At 42.7% G+C, this 23,354-nt stretch overlaps 1 protein-coding gene and 1 long non-coding RNA gene across 2 annotated transcripts in view; both read right to left on the reverse strand.

The window, feature by feature from the left end:
- Positions 1 to 23,354, reverse strand: part of COLEC12 (collectin subfamily member 12) — a 102,032-nt gene that overhangs the window by 77,564 nt on the left and 1,114 nt on the right. Inside the window, exon 2 of the mRNA XM_080378831.1 lies at positions 12,164 to 12,214. Within this exon, the coding sequence (XP_080234957.1) occupies positions 12,164 to 12,214 (51 nt within the window). The remainder of the gene's footprint in view (positions 1 to 12,163; positions 12,215 to 23,354) is intronic.
- LOC308060308 lies at positions 20,682 to 22,073 on the reverse strand. Its single transcript, XR_013926667.1, has 2 exons — positions 21,870 to 22,073; positions 20,682 to 21,225 (listed from the first exon to the last, which is right to left on the reverse strand). It is a non-coding gene; the product is annotated as an uncharacterized lncRNA (long non-coding RNA).

Below are 23,354 nucleotides of genomic sequence, written 5' to 3' on the forward strand. Positions count from 1 at the left end.
AAAAAATGATTGCTGGGAATCTGCCTGAGTGCAGGGTGCAGGACTAGAGCGGGATCACAGCTTTCTTCCAGCAGAGCTGTCCGAAAGGCACATCTGCAAAGGTGGTGATAGTCCTGTAACACATCACCCTGCAAAGCTCCTGTAACTGGTGGAGTAAGGAAGAGTTTCTTAATTCAGTTTCCACTGTATTAAAAGCACATGAAAACTATTAAAAAAAAGAAGAAAGAAAATACATAGGAGTAGAGTATTATAAAAACCCCCAAAAACCTCAAAACACATCCACCCTGGAAATGTCTACCATTCACAGCTTCACAGAGTATTTTCTTCTAACTCACCACAAGTCTTCCCAGAACAACTGAAAAGACAGTAGACATTATTTATTTTTCTTTCTAAAATACTGTTTTAGAAACCTCCCAGAAGGGAGAAAAGTAAAATAAAATTATTATAGTGCCACATCAGCACAATCGGCAAGCTCAAAATGAAGAGGACTACAGTGATGTAAATATTCCTTTGACGTAAGACGCTTTTTAATTTCACAGTCAGCTCTTCTGCTTTCTTTTACAAAGACACTTCCACTGAAATCTTTTCTAGGCCACCTTGAACACCCACTGGACATATACATATTCTCGGTAGCTCTTTCAGTTATTTTGCAGACTGGTTTTGGTATTCTGGTTTCATGCCTGTGAAAATTCATTCTCTGCAGTAAATGAAAGGGTTTCACAAGGGCTCTTCTCTCCATTGGAGGCACAGTTAGAGACCAATTGCTATTCAAACCAAGTGTAATAAAAAGGGCTTGTTGTGGAGAACACAGCCTCATTTCTTTTTATTAAAGCACAGAACTACTCACAGTAACCTTTTGCATAGATGACTGAGAATAAAAACAGCCCCGCCACGCTGTATTTCAGAAAGTAGCTTGCCAAGAATATGAGTTTCTCAGGAGCTGGGATGCAAAGCTGCAGCAGAGGAGCAGATGTGGCTATTCCTGCAAAGGTGGGCCCCAGCTAACACCCTCCCATCCTGCGCGTCAGCAAGTATGGTGGTAACACGCTGGGCAAAGGGGTTAAAACTCATGCTGTCTCTTCATGTGTTCCTGGCCCAGAGTCAAGGTTTGCTGAAGCAGGAGGTGAGCTATGAAGTTTATGAGGTTTACAGGGTGCAGACTGCCCTCTGACAATGGCAAGCATTTCCTGCAGCTACTAAATTTCCCAGCCACGTCCTCTTGGTGGGCTCAGTACTGAGGCTGAGACGTGCTTTTCACCTTGTACTGGACTAATCCAGACCTAACCCATACGGGCAGAGGGAATGGGGGAATAAGGGACAGACTGCCAGCAAAACAGCAAAAGGATAGGAGCCACCTTTGCTTTGCTTCCATCACCTCTTGAAAAGAAAAAGCAGAACATGGGGTTCCCTTAGAGTACCTCAGACCAGCATCTCCACGAAGCATGCTGTTTTCTGCACCTCTGTGAACTAAAACATGAACTATGAGTACCACACAAAGCAGAGGGTTATTCCACAGATCTGGCTTCATGTGCTGGTTTGGACCTTGCAGAAAGGTTGTGTCTTGATCCATCCAGGACCAGCAGGGATGAAGCAAGAAAAGGTTGAATTACAGCTCTCTGAAAAATGATCTTTACTTTCGTTCTATTTGATGACCCAAGAGAGAGGCAATGAAGACATATCTACTCCTCCTCTTCCTCCTGTAGTATTTCAGCTGATCCAGACTCTCACACACACCAAACTCATTACTTCGACACCCCAAATTTTTCTCCTAATTTTAGTTAACCTTGACCAACTATTTTAAAAAGCACCAGTTTTAAAGTTTTCAACATTTTGGAAAGCTTTTCCAGCTCCTCTGCAATGAGCAGAAGAACCAGATGCTGGTTTGTTTGCTTCCCCTTAAAACTGAGCCATGAGGCACATTCTCCAGTCCTTGTATCTGCTGCTTTCTGCAAGGCACTTAAAAGAAATTTTACATGATGCTGAAATATGCATGTGGTTACTTTAATAAATTTGTAAAAGAGGTTAAACATGTAGTATCATTGATCAAGCAGAAACCTGTTTTCCTAAGGAGTCAAGTAAGTTATGGAGTAATGATCAGCTGGCATGTTTGAGGTAGCAAGAGGACTTGTGACTGGGGACTTGGAACAGGGTGAGGACAAGAACCACCTCTCAGATTTTTGGCTTTCCAGACCTGGGAACAATACGCCCAGGAATGCATTTGGAGCACAAATTTCCAGATGGAACCTACATGCAATATAGTCTATGGCTCTGGTTTTTGTATACTTGAAGTCGTGCTGTTAGGTAGTCCAGCACACTGACCTAAATCCAGCTTGGATGTATCCATATGAAATGGAGCACATAGGTTTAAATACAAACATCTGCACACACAAGCAGTGACATGCAATAACTTCTGGGGACAAGTGATTTTAGCTGTGCACAGATGCTATGTTGAAACTTGACAGCGGGTGTTCAGATTATTCTGGCTCCAGACTGTTCCAAATGTTAATTAAGGACAATAGCTCTCCACTCCAAACTCAAGTCTTACAGGTCAGATTTAAAGTGAAATCACCAGTTACATGGGCCATTGTATGTTGTATTTCCACCTGAAGCAATCAACTTCAAGGGAGAAGGGAGGAAGGAACTAAAATATCCCTTGGCTCTATGTATTATTATTTTTTGTAACCAGATTGTCCTCCATTATATGGTAAAGCAGAAAAGTATGTAAGGAATCTTTCAGTTACTAGTTGTCACTACACACACAGATGGTCTGAAATCATACCTTAACCTATTAGCAAAAGATAAGAGGCAAGCCTTTTTGCTGCCATTGAGCACTACCGAATGTAGGGTATATTGACCTCCACAAGCCTGGCAGGTATAAGCATCCGTGCCCATTCCTGCGCTAATTAAAAATAGAAAACTTGGTAGAATTTTCCATGTTCCTGGCCAAGACCTCGCTAACAAGCACACAGATACATGTAACATACAGCAAATCAATAAGCATTTCCCAAAATTTTTATTTAAATTTAAGGTTTTGAAAGATATGCAGCAAAACCCTGTTAAGCACACCCTAGTGCCCAGACATCCTTAAAAGAAAACAGATCTGTCTTGCATCTTCTGTAGCATTACAAAATGTCTGTCGGCAAAGATGCTATGAAGTCATGCTATGCTAGACCTAAATGTCTGCACAATACTTTTAACACTTAATCTCCTTACGAGCCTTACCTGGGCTCAAGAGAAATGGATCCCTGTGTCTTGCACTCCAACTCCTACAAAACTTTCAGACACCTCCATCAAGAGTCACAAGCTGAACCACAAAAATACATATTCATGTTTTATTTATTTAAGGCATCAGTATCTCTCTCTCTGGCTGGGCGGATTTTCCAGATGCATTCCTGACTGAGCAGAAGAGTAGCTGCAGGACACAAACCTCTTCATGCACCCATTGCACAACACTTGTCCGTGCCGGCTCTGGGCACAGAGCAAGACTCCTTCCCGCTCACATATCCCTCCCAACCCCTCTTTGCCTTCCAGAATCTCAGCCCACTCACTTAACCCAGGCTGAATCAGGACAAATGGAAATGTCTTGGCTCTTGGCTGCTTCACTTAGATTTACCCATCTGCAGAAGGTTAATAGAGACTGGATAGTATTTTATTCCTGCTTTCCTTTGGCTGTTCTGTTGTACTACCACACAGTGCAGTTTGAATTGGTTGTGATTTAGCAAAGCAACATAGTGTTCCTTGTTAAGAGTCTGCAACAGGCAAAACCAGCCTAAAATACTTACAGATTCTTTATCTGCACTGTCCCTGTCAGTGTTCTCTCTCACAGGCTTCTTTAGGCATTTATATGCTTTCCTCAGCATTTATATAGGACGTAATAAAGAGATCTGGAGTTGAAGATCTCTATGTAGTAACTCAAAATGACCAGAAACGTAACGCTCTTTCTCAGTATGGAAGTCCCTTCAAACAGCATTAGCCTCTCCTGGCTACTGCCATTTTAAGGATGGGTGTCTTTAAGGTAGATGTCTAGGGTCACTAAAAATAGGTGAAATGACTCCCATGCTAAGCCCTGTATTCAGATTTCACATGGAAGTGAATCTTCAGATGTAACATTTTCTCCCTGAAAATCATGCATAAATTTGCCAAGTACAACAACATGATGTACTGCATTCGTGGTGTCACCTGTCCCAGGACACTGGCCCCGCTCTGGGCTGCTGAGTGTGATGGTGGGGGACAGCAGAGACCACTGGGTCTGGGTCCATGTCTAGGTCCAGGTCTGGGTTCATGTCTGGGCCAAGCTGGTGAGGTTTCACACCTTCCTTGCAGCAGCTCCCCCGGGAGCATGGGAAACCAGGCACCAGCCACGCAGAGGCAGGGAAGCTTGATGTAATATTAAATGACATCTTATGTCAAAACATGACGGCACTTTTGTCCTGATGGTTCTGAGAGTTCAGGAGACAAAATGCTATACTAAGAATTTAACTTGATCTTTCCCCTTCCGTGGGATGCTGATGAAGTGGACAGCAGGAGACACAACTGCTCCTTTAAATACAGCAAGCAGGAATGACTACAAGAGCTTTTCAGCAAGGCAGCCAAAGGCATGAGAGGCTTCCTGGTCTGACAGCTAAGGAGTTATTGTATATATGAGGTAGTGCATGTGCCTATCAACAGTCTGTCAAGATAACTTGTACCAACTATTTTTGCTGGTAGCCGCTAATTAAAACACACAGCTCTTCACTGTTAGCATACTTGTTCATAAAGTGCTGGCAAAGTAATGGCAGCAGCACTGCTTCATGCAGACTGCACGTCCCCAGGCCTGACTCAATGGGATGCTGAGAAGTCTTTCCAAAGGGCTCAGTGCCCTGCAGAATCAGGTGCAGGTATGTCAACTCTGCCATGTCACTTAACATGGGTGTTAAGAGCTCCATGACATTTTGAAGAAGCTTCCAAGGAATAAAAGGAATCTAGGATACTGATGTAAGCAGCAACCAATAGGTATGTATTTTATTTGTGTGTGTAAGCAATATCTAACAACACATCCTCCAGGGATGACAGCTTTTCTCACGAGACACCAGTGTGTCTGTGTCGCTGGCAGTAAGCACAGCACAGCAGCTTTCTGATGGGGAATGACTCTGAAGTAGATATGGAAAAGCCATAGATGAATTAAACACACCTGAGCACTAGCAACCTTATAGTTAATGGCACTCTACTAGTAAAGAACAGAGTATAGTAGCAGCTGGCTACATGTGCAAACTTGTATTTTCAAAAAAACTTAAGAGGAGCTCAGGAGTAATGCTGGTGTGTGCTACAATCCCACAGCAACACTGGGAGAGTCCGCTAACAGCTATTTCCAACTATTTTTTCTTCCTTGTGCTGGCTTCTTATCTGAAATTTTCATTTCTCTCACAGTTTTCCTGTGTTACTCTGTTGCATGGAAACATAACGGTACCAAGAACTGAAAATATAACGCTTAGTTTCTTTCCAAAACACTAATTTCACAGGTAATTTTGTTATGAAGTTGAACAGCCCATAATGCAGCCTAGGTGTTTTGGCAGCAAGCTGATGTTGCCAAACATCATTACTTGTCCAGCTAGTTTACAGGGAAATAAATACAAAATCCCCAGGTGTTGCTTACAGCGTAGCCAATGTTTTTCATTCCATTCATAAATACAACCTGCTCTTCAGGCCACACATCTACTTTATAGTTCTAATGAAAAATAGAGAGCAAAATCCACACATAATGGTAACCATGCTGCCTTTCAATGCACCTCTGTAAAAGACAGATTGATCAAACAGGTATTGCTCCAAGCATGCAAATGCAATATATGAAGAAGCATGTCAAGAATTTTAATTGTACTAGATAGAAGAAACCCGTAACTAAGAGAAAATAGATTGCCTACTTAAGAACACACAGGAATTACTTTGCCCCCATGTCACTGCTAAGAGGCCTCTTTATGGGTCTGGATTAGAAGGAGAAGCGCCTTTAACCAAGCACAGCAGGATGAGTTGGAGAGGGGCAGCTCCAAACCTGTAGACCTGAATGGCTCTTACAGCTCCTGTATATGTTAGCACAGGACATGCAGATTCGGTAACTTTTTGGATCTCACTATTACTGCCTGACACTGATGGATTTATCAGAATGCACCAACTATTATCCATCTTTAGGAAGACTGGTTGTTTTCAATTTGTGGTTTGGATATATCAGCAATAATCCATTAATCCCCCATGCCTTTTACGTTGCAAGAAACAGAAACTGCTGGCTGAGGAGGGACATGCTGGTGGCACGCAGCCACCTTAACAGTTCACGAACACCTTGACATTCCTCTACAATGGCAATACTGCACACACATCAGCCTTTATTTATTTATTGAGACTTCAATTCCCTACCAATGCTCCAGTACTCTGAGTACATACTGGAAAAGAAAAGAAAAGAAAGACAAAGAAACCCTTACACAGGTGGTCGTCGTCGTCCCCTGCACGCAGTCCCTGAGGCACCAGACTGAAGTCCCAACACAAACTCAGTCCCCCCAGGGGGCACTGGGCTCTCTGCTGCTCAGGGATCACCCCAGGAGAGGGCAAGCTCGGCCTCCTCCCACCTTACTGGCCATGGCAATTAAAAGGATCACTCTAAATGAAATTTCTCAGCCTAAAATGAACAGCCATACAGGCATCATCATTCAGTGGGGATTTAATTACCCCAGGACGCACGCAGGCAAAATCCTCAGCAGATAAATATGGCCAGATCAGTGAACTGGAAGCAATGCGCCTGACTTTCCTCTGGCTTTGTGAGTACCGGCGACCCCATGACTTTTTATTAAGCCATATGATTACACGCTGCAGGCATACATGTGATATAATGCCCAGGGAGGGATGTGGCTTGTGGCACCTGAATTCCCTCACTGGTCGTTTACAAACCATAAAGAAAAGCTGACAAATTCCTAAAGCTTAGAATTTTTTTGGTTTTTGTTAGAGGCTTAAGGTTTGTGTGGGTATAGCACACCACCAGACTGATGCCAGACATTTTTTGTGCGCATGTTATTATAGATATGAACAATGGCCTGGATTTATCCAGAGATAAGGACTAAAATTATTCTGTCTGTGCAGCGTTAATGAACAAATGCCGTTACTGAACTATCACAAAATTCCAAGCCATAAGTTATGCTTACCATGATCATGTTTGAACTGTTTTTTATAGACAGAAAAAAAAAGTATTTTTTAAATCCTTTTCTGAAAAAGTTTTCTATCTCAAAGTTTTCATTTTTCACTGTAAACCATCCATAAGATTTTTATCAATTGTTACACTCCTAAAACTGCCCAGTTGTATCCTATCAATGGTGGAAAAATAATATATAGATTCTTACTGTATAAAATACTACAAACAAAATATATAGTGAGAAACAAACAAAAATATATAGTGAGAAAACAGCTATTAAATAGATCTAGTTCAGCTGCTCCCAAGCCACTCATCAGGGCGAAAAAAATATCATATTTTTCAAATGTTTTTAAACCAGGGCTTTTTTTCCTCTCACCTCTTTTTAGTATAGTAGATTTCACTGCTGTGTAGCAGGACGATACATCCATTTGTGGTCCAGAAATTCCTCGATTTAATTCTTACACCTGGAATGATGCTCAGGAGCTAGATTGTCATAACCACATAGAAGGGACATCCTGACCCAGTCATCGCTTGCGTACCCTATGGAAGATACTTCAAAAAGTACCTATCTTACTTGAGCAGGCCCCTAAGTACTTTTTATCCCTCCTTTGCTGTCAGCTGTTGACCTACAGGGAGTGGGGAAAACCAGAGGACCAGTGCCTCCGTGCACACTGAAGATACACAGGGACATGAGGGACTGTCCCCTACCAATAGTGCAGCCCCATGGCAGGGAAAAGGGAAGGTGAAGGTGAGGAGGATCCTGACTCACAACCTAGAGCATGGGGGTGACCAAGATGGGTCCTACTGTGGAGGACAGGCTTACAGCCTCCAATTCTGGCTGTGTTTGCCAAGGGCAAAGGGTACTTGATTATCTTACACAAGCTGTTTAGTCTTCTACTTATCTATAGTGTACTGGCCCTATCTTTTCATTCCTTGGGAGGCTTATCTTCATCAGCAGGGCTTTCAGCTCATTTCTTCAAAGCCTGTTTTCAAAAAAATTACAAATGTGCTTCACAACATTTCAAAGACCATCTCCTTTGCTTTCAGCTGTTCCATATTGTACTGTGACTTCAAACTGTGCAATGGATAATTTCACATTGAAATTTCTACATTAAATACTGTATTCAGTAAAGTGCAGGTTTTAAGTTCTAGAATGTTAACATAAAGACAGGAATTCACAATGATCTCTGTATCTAATACTTGGGAATGCCACAAGTTAGGAAGATCAGATCTGCCACCTCAGAGTCCATTAGTTCCCTTCAATTCCCTTGCCTGTTGCTATGCCTGGAGTTGGAATCTCAGAGAAAAGAGTCAAAACCCTGCCACAAAGAGATCTCATCCTGCTATCAACCACTTAGAAACGAGTCTGAGCTCTCAAGCGTGAGATTGAGCATCCCAAAAGTGTGCAACATTGAAAAGCAAGTTTTGCCTTTCCTCATTCATTCTTTCCCAAAGTGGTGTTTGTGTGTGGTGCTGCAAACCAATGACAATGGCTGACGAAAGAGTTAACATCAGTGGCAATCTGGTAGAGGAAACCCAGTGGAGAGGCATAGCTTGTTATCTGGAGCAGATAACTTCAAAGCAGACTGAGCAGTGACCGATGATGAAGCAACAGTAATAAGAAACATGCTTCCTCACATTGCCTTTTCACTGAAGTGATCTGGAGGCGTTGCAGCTGAGCATCACACTTCTAGCAGCAACCCTGCACATCTGTAGCATCCATTGAGAAGAAGTAAACAGCATCATTCAGCTGGAAAAAGCACTTTCCTCAACCTCCCTGACCCCCTGCAGCAAATTTGTCTCAAGCTCAAAAGAGAAAAAATGCCAGTATGTATTTTCCTAGTATCTTGGAGTTGTCTGCATCTCTATCTATTATTATTTAATATGTTAGTATGTTATACTTAATATGAGCAGTTGCTGTTCTCCTGGCTAAAAAATAAAGTAGCATGATAAATTCTCTGAAATTAGCTTATCTGAGGAGGAGGGACAGAAGGATTCAGAAAAAGGGGAAGCAGTGCAGGACAGCACGTATTCAGTCCTCTTTTCAAAAGCTTCTTCCCCAAAATGAGAATTGTTGGAGAATGCCTCTCTCCCTCCCTCCGAAGATCTCTTCCTTCCTTGAACCAAACTACAGGCTCCAGCAACAAGGAAGCTAATAATAAACTCTTCAGCTGAACTCTAGGAAAGCAGTTTGGTCAAGGCTTTGCGTGCCAAGTGCTGACCAACACATGTTCCCAGCTGCCAGCACTGACTCACCACAAGCCACGTTTTTTACAAACCAGTCGTGCTTTAGCCATCACTGCCATAGAGCACGTTTTGCTCCAAACAAGTCCTCACACTTCAAAATGATGGAGTCAAAGGCAGTTGAGGAATAGTCCCCCTACTATGTCTCATGCCCATGGGGCGTACAGGGACTACTCCAGACACAATATATTAACACAACTGCTCTTACACCATGGCTCCTGAAACAAAAACCCCACTGCTGCTTTTGTCGCTGCCCACTCCTGCAGGCTGTACACAAACAGTGCTGGGATTTCTACAGCGCCAGCCAGCTGACAGGACAGGACTCCTTTCAAAATGACCTGTTACCAAGGGTTTGGATACAAAACTTGATTCTTGCCTTGGGCTTCCCCCATAGCGCCTGCTGCTACAAAAGAGGATGCAGGGTCAAGAGGGAACACCAGCTGGGAGAGCAGGCATAACATTTCCTACTGGTCAGGCAGGAGCTTGAGCTACTCAGCTATGTTTCAGCCCCAAGAGCAACCTCTGGCACTTCACTGAAAATGCTGACACAGTGGCCAGTGAATTTGGAGTTTTAAAAGATGTGCATGCCACCTTCCCACTCCCTCCAGAGGTTGCTCAGAGGCTGCCTGGAAATGCAGCAGGGACTAGAAATGGGAAGGCACCAAGTCAGGTTTTCTGACAAAGGGGAAATAACCCCTTTTAGGGGCCACAAAAGCATGAGTACTTGCAGGCAAACAGTGTGCATGCTGGTGCAGGGACGTATGGAAACCAGGTCAGCCTAGTTGCTGGGAAAGATGAGGAAGAGGGTATGGGAGGAAGTTTGGGCTTAAAAATAGTATGGACAAAGAAGGCTTCTTGGATCAGGACACTACTGAATTATACAGCTCTCACCAGTGCCAATACTATGGCTTCACGATCCCATTCCCCCTTTAGTTCAGCTCTTCTTCTGAAATGCAGACATCTGGGACACCTCCCTGACCACAGCAATGTTGTTTTCATGAAAGAGAAGGGACTTATGGTTGTTTCCCAAGGGTGGAACTGCCCTGTCTCCTCCTTTTGTGGTGAAACCTTCTCCTCCTGCCACTGGCAGACCGCTGACCCTCTCTCTCCCCCTCTCTGCTGCCCAATCAAGTGCAACAGCACAAGCATTTCTGGAAATGCTCAGATAAACCTTGCATTTCTAACGGGAGAAATAACTCACATTGGCAGCACCAGATTACTCAGGAGAAAGAAAGAAATGAAAGCAAGTTAAGACGCAAAATTCCCATTATGTCACAGCAATGCACTTACTATTGGGATAATAAGGATAGTGGGGTGCCTGCTGCTCGCTAAAACCTTTTGCAGTTCACTGCAAGAGCATGCTGACTAGGGATAGCTAGGTAACAGGCAACACAGAGGGACGTTATTTTTATATGTGTTAATGAATCGCAATACTTTTTACTCAGCTGGAGTTGACAGAAATGAACAGTTAACATTTATTCCCATTTCTCTAGATTTTTTTCCTTTTTTGCTATTCCAGGGTGTAATCCAGAACAAAGAAAAAAAAAGTCGGAAAAAACCCTGCGTGCAGCCTTATGGCAGGACTTTCCAAGCCACAGATGCTGCCTCTGTGGTTGGCTGACCTATCCAAAATAAAACTCAACAGCAGGGAGCGGTGGAGTAGTTCAGGGGGTAGCAGAGGTCATGCGAATGTGATCCCCACCTCCCGAACGCTGTTTCTCCTTATGCTGCCTCCCCCTGCTCCTTTTGGGACGGATGGAATTGTTGACTTATTTTTTATTTTTAATTTTCAGCCTGTCTTTCCTATCCACTTGCCAAGTGGGATTGTTGAAAGTCACTCCTGTTGCAGCCACTTTCCCAGGAGAGAAAAAATAAGGTGAACTTTCATCCTGATGGCTTACAGTTGAAAAGGCAGCTTAGCAACTTGGATGATGAGCCACTTTGGCGGCTCCAAGACAGAGTTGGTGCTGTGGGAGCTCAGAGGCCACTGCATCACCTCCCTGTGGCTGCATGGACAGGAGTCAGCCTGGCCTAAGCAAAGCTGTCGGCTGCAGAGACTGAAACATCTCCCTCAGGGAAAGAGAGCACAAGAGCCTTGAAAAGAGGAGCCTCGAAGGCTGCCGACCCCTGTGCAGAGATGCATGGTACTGCCTTATTCCCACAAGGCCATTAGCAGTGAACAAACATCAAAATAAAAGGAAAGAAAGTGGAAAAAGGAAAGAAAGCAACTGCCCTCATTTTAATAATTTTGGACATCAGAATGAATTCATACCATATACTTTTACTTCTTTTTTTTTCATGAGCAGCACAGCATATGTCCTGGCTCAGCTGGCAGTACGACTTCTGCAAGCCTGCAGGAGGACCCATACCACCACTCTTGAGAACACCTACAAACCCTGCTGCACATCAGTCTGTGGGCTGAAGGAAAGCCCAACTGGGCAGAGGACACGTAAGAGGCACGGACCTTTTTTACAGCCAGCACATGCATTTCTGTTCAGGTGTGGGCTTTGTTTTCGTAATGCTAATGATCAAATAATGAAACCAACCACCTGTTGCTTCTCATCAGGGCTATTTCTGAAGCATTATGTTTGCCAAGAAAATCAACCAAGTCTAAAAATCACACCTTCCTCTGGGCAGATATCCACTGAAGTGGATAACAGGACTGTACCTGGATGTTTGATGCTGCTGACAAGCAAGGTTTTCATGGCAAGTATTTGACTTACCCTATGTACTATGCAAGAGTGAGCTAAAAGACCTGCTACCACTTACCAAACCTCTTGTAGCCAAAGGACTGCACCTCTTCCTCCTCTGCAAAATCGTCTGGAGAAAGAAAGAAAGACACAGCAACAGATTATTACTACTACCACTGGAAAAAGATGGGAAGAAGTTTTTACAGAAGCATGATCATAAATTAATGGACTTGAATGTTTAATCGATTTGTAAGGCATGTTACTGATCTTCCCCTCCATATCCCACTTCCGTCCCTGAGAAGAAATGTCAGTTCAGAGCCCTTCCTCCAACCAGTATCCCCAGCAGAAATCCAGACTAGGAGGGCTTTATCACCTGGCAGCTATCCTGAGGTCTATTTGGCCACCTAAGCACATACAAGAGCAGACATGTCCCTCATCATGATGACAACTACAATTGTCACCGGTGTGCCACCGAGGCAGGCTTGCCCAGCTCACGGTACTCGCTCCAGCCCACTGGCTGGCGCCATCCAGGCAGTCGGGCTCAGGTTATACATGCACCAGCTGGGCCACTTGCACAAAAGTGCTACACAGAGCTATGCCCAGTAATGAGAGAGGGGTCACAGGGGACAGCTGGCTGTCCATCCAGCACCTCCCATGGGCCCTAGCTTGGCCTGGAGAAGCACGATCCAATGAAAAATAGGAAACAGACCTGATAAACCGATGAGAAAAACAAAAACCATTTAAGGCCTTTTGTTCTCATCTTCACCAGCTAGCAAGTAGTAAAATGCTAATAACCACAATTTTATTTTGTCAGAAGCTTAATTTCTGTCCACTTCCTTCCAGCAGCAAAGGAAAAGGCTGGCATCAGCAGAAGAAATACACCCACAGCTTCTTAAAAAAAAATTATATGTTTGTGTTTGCGTGTTCAGCTTCCTACCAACGCAACCCTTCTTTCTGCTGAGTCAGGAAGGCAAGAGCCTTGCCTAAGCACCTTTGCACCAGGCGACTGACTGCCCGGGAGGGCAGCACAGCCCAGGCTGCCCATCTCCCACTTCCCTATTTCCCAGGGGAGCAAAGCAGACCATTCCCCCTCCCACAAGCACGACTTCATGTTGGGGGAAGCCTCCACAGAGCTCTCTTTAAGCAGGACCTAGGACACAGCTTCCCAAGCGGTGACCAGTGGTTCGCAGCCCACCGCTGCGCTGGGGAACCACATCGCCTTTGCTGCGCCCCCGAGCAGAGGCGCACGGGCAAGCCTGGCTCCATGCTGCGAAAACCACTGCGAGGACTGACGGCAACCCCTGCTCTCCAGAACCCAAGTACTCCCGGGCGTTGGTTTGCATCGCAGTGGTGGGGCGGCAGGCTTGGCACCCCAGGGAGCTTCAGCAGCTGCTTGCCACCTCATGCCACCCTTCCAGCACGGGATACTGAGGAAGCTGACTCACTTGCAACCTCTCCACCCAGACCTTTCCCTGACATGAGGGGAGAAGGAAACAGAAGTTAAAGGCCAGTCAAGGGATTCACCAGAAGGGAGCATTTAATGAGCGGTGGTGGAAAAGCAAGCTCAAAGCAGATAAAAAGATGTGATGGAGTGAGAGGTCTGTGCTTGGTTAGACCCTTGTTGTCCACAGACTTATTGCACAGGAACAGGCTGCTCTGCTAACTGGTGCTGCAGCTAACTTGGGCCACAACAGAGCCTTGGGAGAATGAATTCAAAGGTGAAGGAAAGATACAGTCTGCATCCAGACCCAACAAAGCCTAAATCATTTGAGTGTATGTCCAGCAAGAAATCTGACCTACACCTCTTCTGACCTACAATGTGCCATGCACAGAAGTCTGAGGGAGTCATTGCCTGAAGCAGCAAAGGAATACACTAAACACATCATTTTGCAGAATGTCACCCTTTACTCTGACAGCACTTTTGATAGAACAGCTCAAAACTCTTATTCTTCACCAGGCAACACATTTTGCTCACTGCCAGTGGCACTTCTGTCCATATCTTAAGCTAGATCTCCTACTCAGATGTGCATTTAAGAAATGGAAGAACCAGTAGGCACTCCTTAGGCAAAACAAACACATCCCGGTTTTGAAGGCAGAAAGAAATCTCTAAAAAACCCAAACCCAACAAACCCTCACAATTGTGCCAAATGTTATCTGAAGACAAGGGCACCCAACAAAACATGATAAATACTAATAAACCACGTGCAGTCAACAACCAAGCTTCTTATCCCAGCAGTGAACTATTCAGGAAAAATCTTCCCCTTTTGCACAAAAGATAAAACGCTGCACAAAAGAAAGGTATCAGCTCCAGAGCCCTTAGCTTCCTGCCCTCCGCAGCTATCAGGGCTGTAATACAATTGCCTCTTTTGTTTCTCAGGAGCGTAACCTGACTTAGGCAATCCCTATCTGGCATATGCAGCCAGGCCGTGTCTAAAACCTGTGCCTTCACCCTGCACCACATCTTCAAGATCTTCTTCCTGGGCTGCCGGCCTCTTCCCTAGTTGGTTGTTTTTCCATGCTTAACCCAATGACATGGCCCACTGGCCACACATTTATAATCATATTTTTGTTTCTTTGGACTTTTCTATATTTGCAGTGTGTGTATATGTATAGATATATGCTTTATATACATATATTATACATAATATATATTTATATCCACACTTACATACTTTATATATATATACACCTTTTAATATTTGCAACACTGCACGATGTGCTTGCTAGGGATGATTTTTTTTAAAAAAAGCTTTGAATACTTTAGAATTATTCATTAATCTCCTCATTTTGAAGAATACTTATGGCATTTGAAACAAACAAGTGGAGATGGGCAAGGACAGTTTTGTCAACTGGTGACCTGGCTCACCTGCTCACTAAAATCTAAAACATCAGCTAAAACTTTATTTAATCCCTGTGAGTTGATCTAGCAACAAGCAGCAACATATTTTAGGGGAAGTCTATTAAAATTATTTAACAGACTAACCTTAGCAGTCTTTTGGTTACAACTGTCACCAGGAAATTTGCTCAAATCATGTCTAAATATAATATTTTACAATATTAACTGTAATGTAAGTTATGCTTAATGCTTAAGCATTAAGTTATCCTTAATGCTTAAGGAAAATAAATATGGAAGGAAGAAATGAATAAAACAAGATTAAGCTAAATGTTCAGAAGTGAATAACACTGGGTCCTTGGGAAAAAAAAGATTAGGATGGGTTGAAAGACCTACTGTAAAAGGAATCTGTGTTTGAAATATTAAAAATGAAGTTGACAAACAGGCCTATAAACTTAAGTCCCAAGGTAAGGCAATGTGCCCCAGCCTGCTCTTTCAGGCAGTACTGCGCTCACCGAAGGTGGCAGAAACTTGGCCCTCAGCTCCTTGTTCCAGTGCTGAAAATATTGACATTTTGTCACAAGTTTTACAAAAATCTCAAAGCTTCATGGTTTCTTTGAATCAGGAAAATACAAGAGATTGCAATTTTTCATTGAAAAGGGAACAGCTTTTCTAGAGAAAACTATTAAATTGTGATCTGTGATGAATTACAGAGGTTAAGAAAATACACACCAAGTAGGAAAGCAAATAGTAAGAAAATCTCCAGCATGTTTTTATGCCTTATGCTTTTACAGGCAGTATCTACCAGAAATCAGTGGAAGACATTAATGAGTTTTGAGCACTCGTGGCTGATATTACAAAAGGAAATTTTGCATTTTTACGTCAGCAGTGACCATACACTTGAATGGGGCTGCAACCGGTGTAAGAAGATTTTGTTGACATCGTGAAAGCCATACGTTGGAAATATTTTTATTTAGTTTAAATCCAGCCTTTCTCACTTACAAAGAGGGCTGGAATGAATGCAATATTTCCATTACATACATACATACATGATTATATAGGCAAGGCTTACTTTCCTGGGCAAAAATTACAAGGGGCAGACTCCTTGAAGCAGACAATAAAGCAGAATCTGTTGTTATGTGCCAGACGGATGAATTAACTCCTTAGCGCTGGAAAACCCAGCCATAATCTGTTTGCAAACTGTTCTACCGAGCTCTCAGCTGTGAGCCAAAAGATAAGGAATCCAGAATAAGAAAGATGAAGAAACACGAAGAGCTGGTTAAAATGTGATTTCTTATTCCACTGACTTCTATTGAGCTCTGGCAGAAGGCAGGACCATAAAAAAGGTGAACTTTGGGCAGAACAGAAACACATGTGAGCAACAAATTGTATTTAACCGTGTAGGGGAAGGACCACCAGAGATCAACTGTTTCATCAGGTTTACAAGAGTCTCCTTGGAGGCTACAGCAGATTGTCACGTGGAGCTTGCGGCAAAACGGTAAAAATTAGTGGCTCGCTGTAGCAAAGCAGCAATACATCAAATATTTTAGGGAGTCAGTACAAAGCAGAGCTCTAGTCCAAAAACAAAGCTTTGAGATATTTTGGCAATATCCACACCTCACCAAGAAGCAATGCCAAATTCTGCCTGCCCTCCAGTTATAAATTATTACTGCAACACCTCTAATAAATACAGTTGTAGAGTTAAATAAGTTACAGTACAATGCTTCAAGGGATTGGAAATTATAAAAAGGCAGTTCAGCTGGGTATTAACACAGTGAACAGAGGGAATTCATTTAATCTAAAACAAATTAGACTCTCATTTGATTAATTTGCTAGAGGCAAAGCAAAAATCTGTGGAGTAGAACTGTGTAATTTCTAGTTCTTGTTCTTAAATCTTAAATAAATTAATCATGGACCACTTATGAGTCACTCTGAGGTCAAGCAAGAAAGAGCTGGCCTGGAGCCAAAAGAGATGCCAAATCTGCCTCAGGGCTACACAGGGCCTACAACCACTGCACCACTCGGTACCTTCTCTGGAACAGCACCAGCTTTGAGGAGCCTTCGGTGCATGGTGATTTTAGGGAAATTGTTTCCATTTTATCCCCTTCCTTTTGTGGGTGTCATTGTTGGCATACGGAAGGTGTTACAGAAAGCTCCTAATGTCCATGTCCAGCTGTCACCTTTTAACAGTACACCCCGCTCAGCCGTTCAAACATAATTAACTAATGAAGCAAACTAGAACTCAGCATCATTAGAGATGCCGGGTCATACGGTGGCTGCAAGCACGTGGTATCCAATCATTTCTAGAACTTTTGTGTGCAGTAAACATGGGTTTAAAGTCCTTGTTTAAAGACTTTGTTTGAAGTCTTGAATTAAGAAAAGACACCAATATTCTACACTGCATTTCAAAATCTGGGGAAATCTATTTCAGGAGAGAATGAGGCATCCGGGCTGAAAATTGTCATGCTGAGTTTCAGCTCAGATTTTAGAAGTTCCTCTATAATCCTCCTGAAAACTCAATTTACAGTACATTAGAACTTACCCCTAAGTACCACACTGGGAACTCAGAACTGTAAGATTAATTTGTAGTAACAATGACATACAGTGTAAGAGTTTCCTTTAAAACAAATCACTCTCTCAAAAAGCACTAATAGTTAGGGCCCTGCCTTTCCCACTGACTGAATGGGAACTACGTATTTATATCCCAGTGCAACTCTGTAAAATTCGTTTTAATATTATCAAGGACAAATTTTTACTTGTACCATTTGGAAAGAAGCTGTGGCCATTAGTTGAAAAATTATGATATTCCTCTCTTTAACCCATAAACCTGCAAGGATGCAGAACCCCACTCAGAACCATGTAGCAGGCACACCTCCTTCATGAGGGACTGCTTGCAGCATCAAAAAGCTACTTCTGCCCACTCTCTCCCTCAGCCCTCTCACAGAAAGGCAAAACTTGTCCACTTGTGATGTTTCTGTAATATTAACGACTGTTCAGACAGATGAGAACAGTGAACACCAGTATCTTTCTCATATCGCATTTCAAAAGCTTTTTGAGCAGCCACCAGATTTACATGCATTTCTGGTCACTGTTAACGGTCTACATTCAAATTGCTGACCTAGAGGTGAAACCGAGCCAGCAGAAGCACAGCAAGCAGCTGCGGACATCAGATGTTGATGACTTCATCATTCTAATTGGTTTCCACAGCTTTTATTCTGGACAGTCTCCTGCTTGTGCTAATGGGCTCTCCTTCCCCTCTCTCTTCAAAAATACCTCATTTCACCCATCTTCCTCTTCTGCCTTTCTCCACTACTTTTTCCTTATAGCCCCTTTCCATATTCAAGTCTTTCTCTCTGCTTCTGTTTCGATAAGGCCTCCCTCATATAAAACTCTTCTCTATTGAGGAGGTCCCAAGCTGACATGTCACACTCACAATGTCACTGTTGCTGGCTGTGTGTGTTGTGCTCATGTTTTCCACCCGGTCCTTTGTCTGACTTGTCATGAAGTAATCTCCTTTGGACAGGGGTTACACGAATTCTGCATTTGTAGAGTACCTGGTCTTTAGGGGAGCCACGGCAGAGGTTCAGCTGAGGCAGTCCTAGAAGACAGCCCACCTGCCCACATCCCAAAGCATCCTTTGGGATGTCGTTTGAGCCTGGATTATGGCAATGAGACTGAAGCTTTTCCCCACCTCTGTCCTTCAGGCTGCTGGTCTGGGAATTTATCTACTTTCAGTATCTCAAGAAAGCAAGAGGCAAGGTTCCAGACCAGAGATTCTCTCTTGACACATAACTGAAGACTCTCATCACCTAACACATGCATAAGACAAAACCAAGAATCATGACAAATGGGTGCATTTTAATATTCTGGTCTCAATCTACTCCCCCACTGCTATGCCCAAAAAATGTGAGAGCTCACATTAAGAATGTGAAGAAAAGAAAGAAGATAAAGAAATCCAGCAGTGTAAGAGCAATGATCTAGCTTTGCTTTTTAGGCACGAAATGAAGACAGCAAATAGAGATGTTTCCTGAACAAAACTTGTTAGCCAGTAAGTGCCACAGAGCATTGCTACGGTACTAGGGTCAGGATCAGCTGCATGGTGCAGAGGGTTGACCTCAGAAGTTAAAAGTTTAAATCATATCGTATTTCAGTTGTAATGATTTAAGAGCAAACATATTTCAGTTGTAATGATTTAAGAGCAAACAGATCTGTTCTCATTAGTGCACTGAAAAATTGTGCCTCCCTGTCTGTATGTCAGAGGAGGCAATTAACAGCAGCATTAAAATGGCATACACATTCCTAACAATACACGTCTCTTATTACATCCCATAACTCATTCACTTTGTTCCCCAGCGACGTCCCAGTCTTCACCTCAAATTTATGCACCGAAAGGGACTGTGGTTTTAGGTGGAAGCAGTCAAACTCTGAAGCCAATTCATCTTGGGTTGCTCCCTCAGTCATACAGACCACACTCACATTATGAGGAGGATCAGGTTCACTTCCAGTGCTTGGTAAAAAGTGTCTTTATTTTGCTTTCCCAGAGGGAGGGCTGGAAGGAGAGAATCACTGTTCTGACACACAGAACCTCAGAATAAGGAATGTTTTGTGAAGCTGAAGATAACTGGGCACGCATCCTTCGCAGCACTGAACTGCTTTCATTCTTGACATTTCTTCCAGCTCTCTTTCTTTATTTTACTCTGGTTTTCCTCTGCAAGGCCTGATCGGCTCGCTCTCTCTGTAAGATTAGCCTTCCCTCCTTATCCTAGCGGGCAAAGGTGTTTGAACCTCTGGGCACAATGGTCTTTGAGTGCAGATCTAAGCAAACCGTTCAGCAGTTGTGACAAAAAAGAGCTCTGTTCTGCTCTCAGCTGTCGCGAAATCAGTCTAGAATAAATTCATGTAATCCAAAGTAGCAGGAGAAAGAGCTACAGGAGATTTTAAACAACTGCATTCTTCACAGGGACAGGTTCTCTGGTGCTATTCTTAGTCCAGCGTGGCTGAGAAAAGTAGAATATTGAAAGCGAAGATGAACAATTACAACTTGTTACTAAAAATACCTCTGGCTTAAATAGCTTATACGCTAATTCTGCTCAATATCCACTGCAGTTGTACAGTAATATTTCCACCTGTGCAATAACTGATTTCTCTTGTATTTTCACAGCTTCTAACACTCTGCTTTCCTCTATATTGTTAGTAAGAATATCCTTTGACACACGCTCGCATGATCATCTTTCTCATCCATATGTTTAAAATCCTCTGTGCTACCAAACAATTCAGGATACGTACTGACTGTATAGTAGCACGCTCAGGATTTGTTCTGCGTTGTATCACGAATTTATTATAACTGCTCATGCCTTTGAACTTCTGCGGTAGGGTCCTGTGACATGTCCAACACACACCACTCAGAGCTCCTGCATATGTTTCATGTTTATGTCACTATATTCATATAAGCTCTGTTATAACTGGACTAAGTAAAGGTTACTGGACCACTCCACTTCTAATCCTCGGTTTTCAGATGCTTTCTGGCCTCTGCAAAGTGCTCTGGACTGGATTTTTTTGAAATCTGCAGTTTGAAGCTTCTGTCCAGAAAAGACCTATTTACAGATGAGTGTCCATTTGATTTTGTGCACACAAAGATTAGAGAGAGAGATATACACTTTTCTTCAGTATTAGAAAATTGGCACATTTATTCCTTTATTCTTTAAAAATAGTAGTGGCATCAAAACAGTTAGAGGGAAAGACAAAACCTGTAAAGAAGGTAAACATCATCTAAATAGATTATTTATTTTAAGACCTTTCAAAGAAGCCAAGCAGGAACAACTGAATTTGCATGCACACTCAGCTTTTGCAAATGGAGGCTTTACCTGCAGATTACATCAAAGGCTCCAAGTTCAAACCCAGAAGGGATGACTTTAGCAACACTGGCTGACACGTCATTAAAGATCTGTTTAAGTGTGCAGCGTGTAAGGCAAACTGGAGGTAAACTAAACTGGTATATCCCGTAAAAACTCCACGTACTGTACGTACTGAAAACTGCACAAAGCACATAGAGCTTTCTTTGAGGCAAACTGATTGATGCTAAGAAAGCTGGGTGTTTGACCAGAGCATTCCTGAGGCAGCGCTGGCTTCACTGGTTTCGGTGGAACACAGCACAACCTGTCCCACCGTTTCACTCTGTGCATCTTTTCTATTACATGAGAGGAACTGCACAGGGGTATTCAGTCACATTCCAGTCCTCAAGCACAAGAAGACACCAGATGTTTCGTCCTCCAGCACAATCGCTACACAAGCAGTACATAGCAAGGTGCCTGTGACAGCAGAAAGGAAGAGGAGGGGAAAGAAGCAGCTGAGCTACCGTGGGTATCGTAATTAAGATCTTCTCTGTCATCCTGGAGCAACAGTTCCAAAATGACCACCTTGGCATAGTCATTGCCCAATTTTGAGTATTAGCATTATCAAGTTGTTATCCAAACAAGACCCACATTTCACACACAAATACTTATCATCAACACTGCCATGATAGCAGTGGTTACAGATACACTTTAAAGTAATAATTACAAAATATATCACAGATATATAGGAAGAAGTTCTCAGTTTTAACAGCTCTTGTCCCTGTCTTAAATTAGAGCCGAGGCTTTTGAACATGTGGTGTTTGACTATGAGGAAGCTGTTTCCATTTGTTTCCCAGGCAACAAGTACTCCTTCGTATCCCAATAACTAACTACAACTTAGAAGTATCACTTGATGAAGATACATCTGACCCTAAAGCAGTCAAGTCCCCTTATAAATCACATGAATTATTACTAAAATGGATCACAAAGTTTGTGAGCTCAGTCTAGTTTGCTGGAAATAAAACTGCCAGCATATTAAACATAAACTTCAATTTGTTTTACTGATTTAAAACATAACACACTATGAATACCAGCAATGGAAAATATAATTTGTTCCTTACAGATATTTAGTGATGTAATTATTTAGATATTCCTCCGTTCTCCAGAGAGGGTAGATATACAGACAGCTGCAATCAACAGATCATTTTGTTGTTATTGAGAAAAATGTGTAACTACACCAAGTTCTACAGTCCTATAATTATCATTACCATCAAGTTTAAAGAGAAAATATGAAAAACCATGTCTGTATCCAGAAAAGGAAATCACAGAGTCAAAATTTGGTTTGGCTCTCTGACTTCCATAACACTGGCAATGGCACGTGATGTGATGATTTGTTTGAAGTTTCTCTTTTTCTCTTTCCACCAGTACAGTCATTTAAGTGTTCTTCTTCGCATGCTTTATTACTGATTTCTGTAACTCTGTGGGGGAAAGAAATAAGATTGCTGTGATCACTCTTAAGGAAACTGAATGGTAAGGACTAGCAGCCAGGGTAAAGCATCTCCCTCTCGCTGGAGTGTGGGGCACCAACATGTGCTCCCAGCAGGAGTAACATCTTCCCTCCAAATGCCACTTCTGCGCTTTGCAAAGAAGAGTGATGGAAGCAGAATAGAAGAATGAGATGCAAGTCACAGTATACAATATTGCTGTCCTCAGTCCTCTGCATCCAGTCTTTCCCCCCCACCCCCCAAACTGAGGCAGCCTCAACCCCGACAAAAATAGAGCATAAGGCTTTCAGTGATAACAGACATGGGTTTATATTATTGGATCCCCGTTGTTTCGGTTTGCTCCTGCCATTACTTCTATGCTGATAATGACAAGCCGATGACAAAACTTTTGGCACAAGTACCCTATAAATAAAGAACATTGTAAATACATTATTTTTAATATGTTGCATGGACCTGTAGAAACACCATGTCACAGTGCCAGAAGTAACTTAACATAGCGTGTGTGGGCTTGCAAAAATAAACCCCCCAAAATGCTTCTCCTCCCTTCAGGCAGCTACCCTGGCAAGTGAATAAATAATCACATCATTTGGTGTCCCAGACTCTGGAAACTAAGTGTAACTATCATGATGTTTACTGGCCTCCTGGCATCTGGAATCAAACTCTGCAATCCATGCACAGGCACAACACTGGTGCCCAAAAGCAATTTTCTTATCCGTACGTTTTTTTCCTTCCACACTTCAAGTTTATTTTCGCCTCTGAAGAAAAACTAGATTCAGCTCTCACAAGCTTTCAACTACTTCCTAAACTTTCCATAACGTCCTTTGATGTTTTCATTGTAAGTATTCCCCAGTGTGTAAAGTCTCTGCCTTTTTCTGTAAGGCTATCAATTTTCATAAACAGAAGGCTTTCTTGCACACACCCCCAATACATCTTTACTAGGTTAGAGTGTAGCAATTTGGCAATCTGCTTCTGTACTTGATTTTAAAAGTGTATTATCTAATACCTCTCAGTCACAACTTCGTAGGACGGAATCCACCGGCAGAAGTGGCATGTTTCACCCATTTAAAAAAAAAAAAAAAAAAAAAAAAAAAGGTGGGGGGG

This window comes from Falco punctatus, assembly GCF_963210335.1.
Source record: "Falco punctatus genome assembly, chromosome: 3".
NCBI classification, from domain to species: domain Eukaryota; kingdom Metazoa; phylum Chordata; class Aves; order Falconiformes; family Falconidae; genus Falco; species Falco punctatus.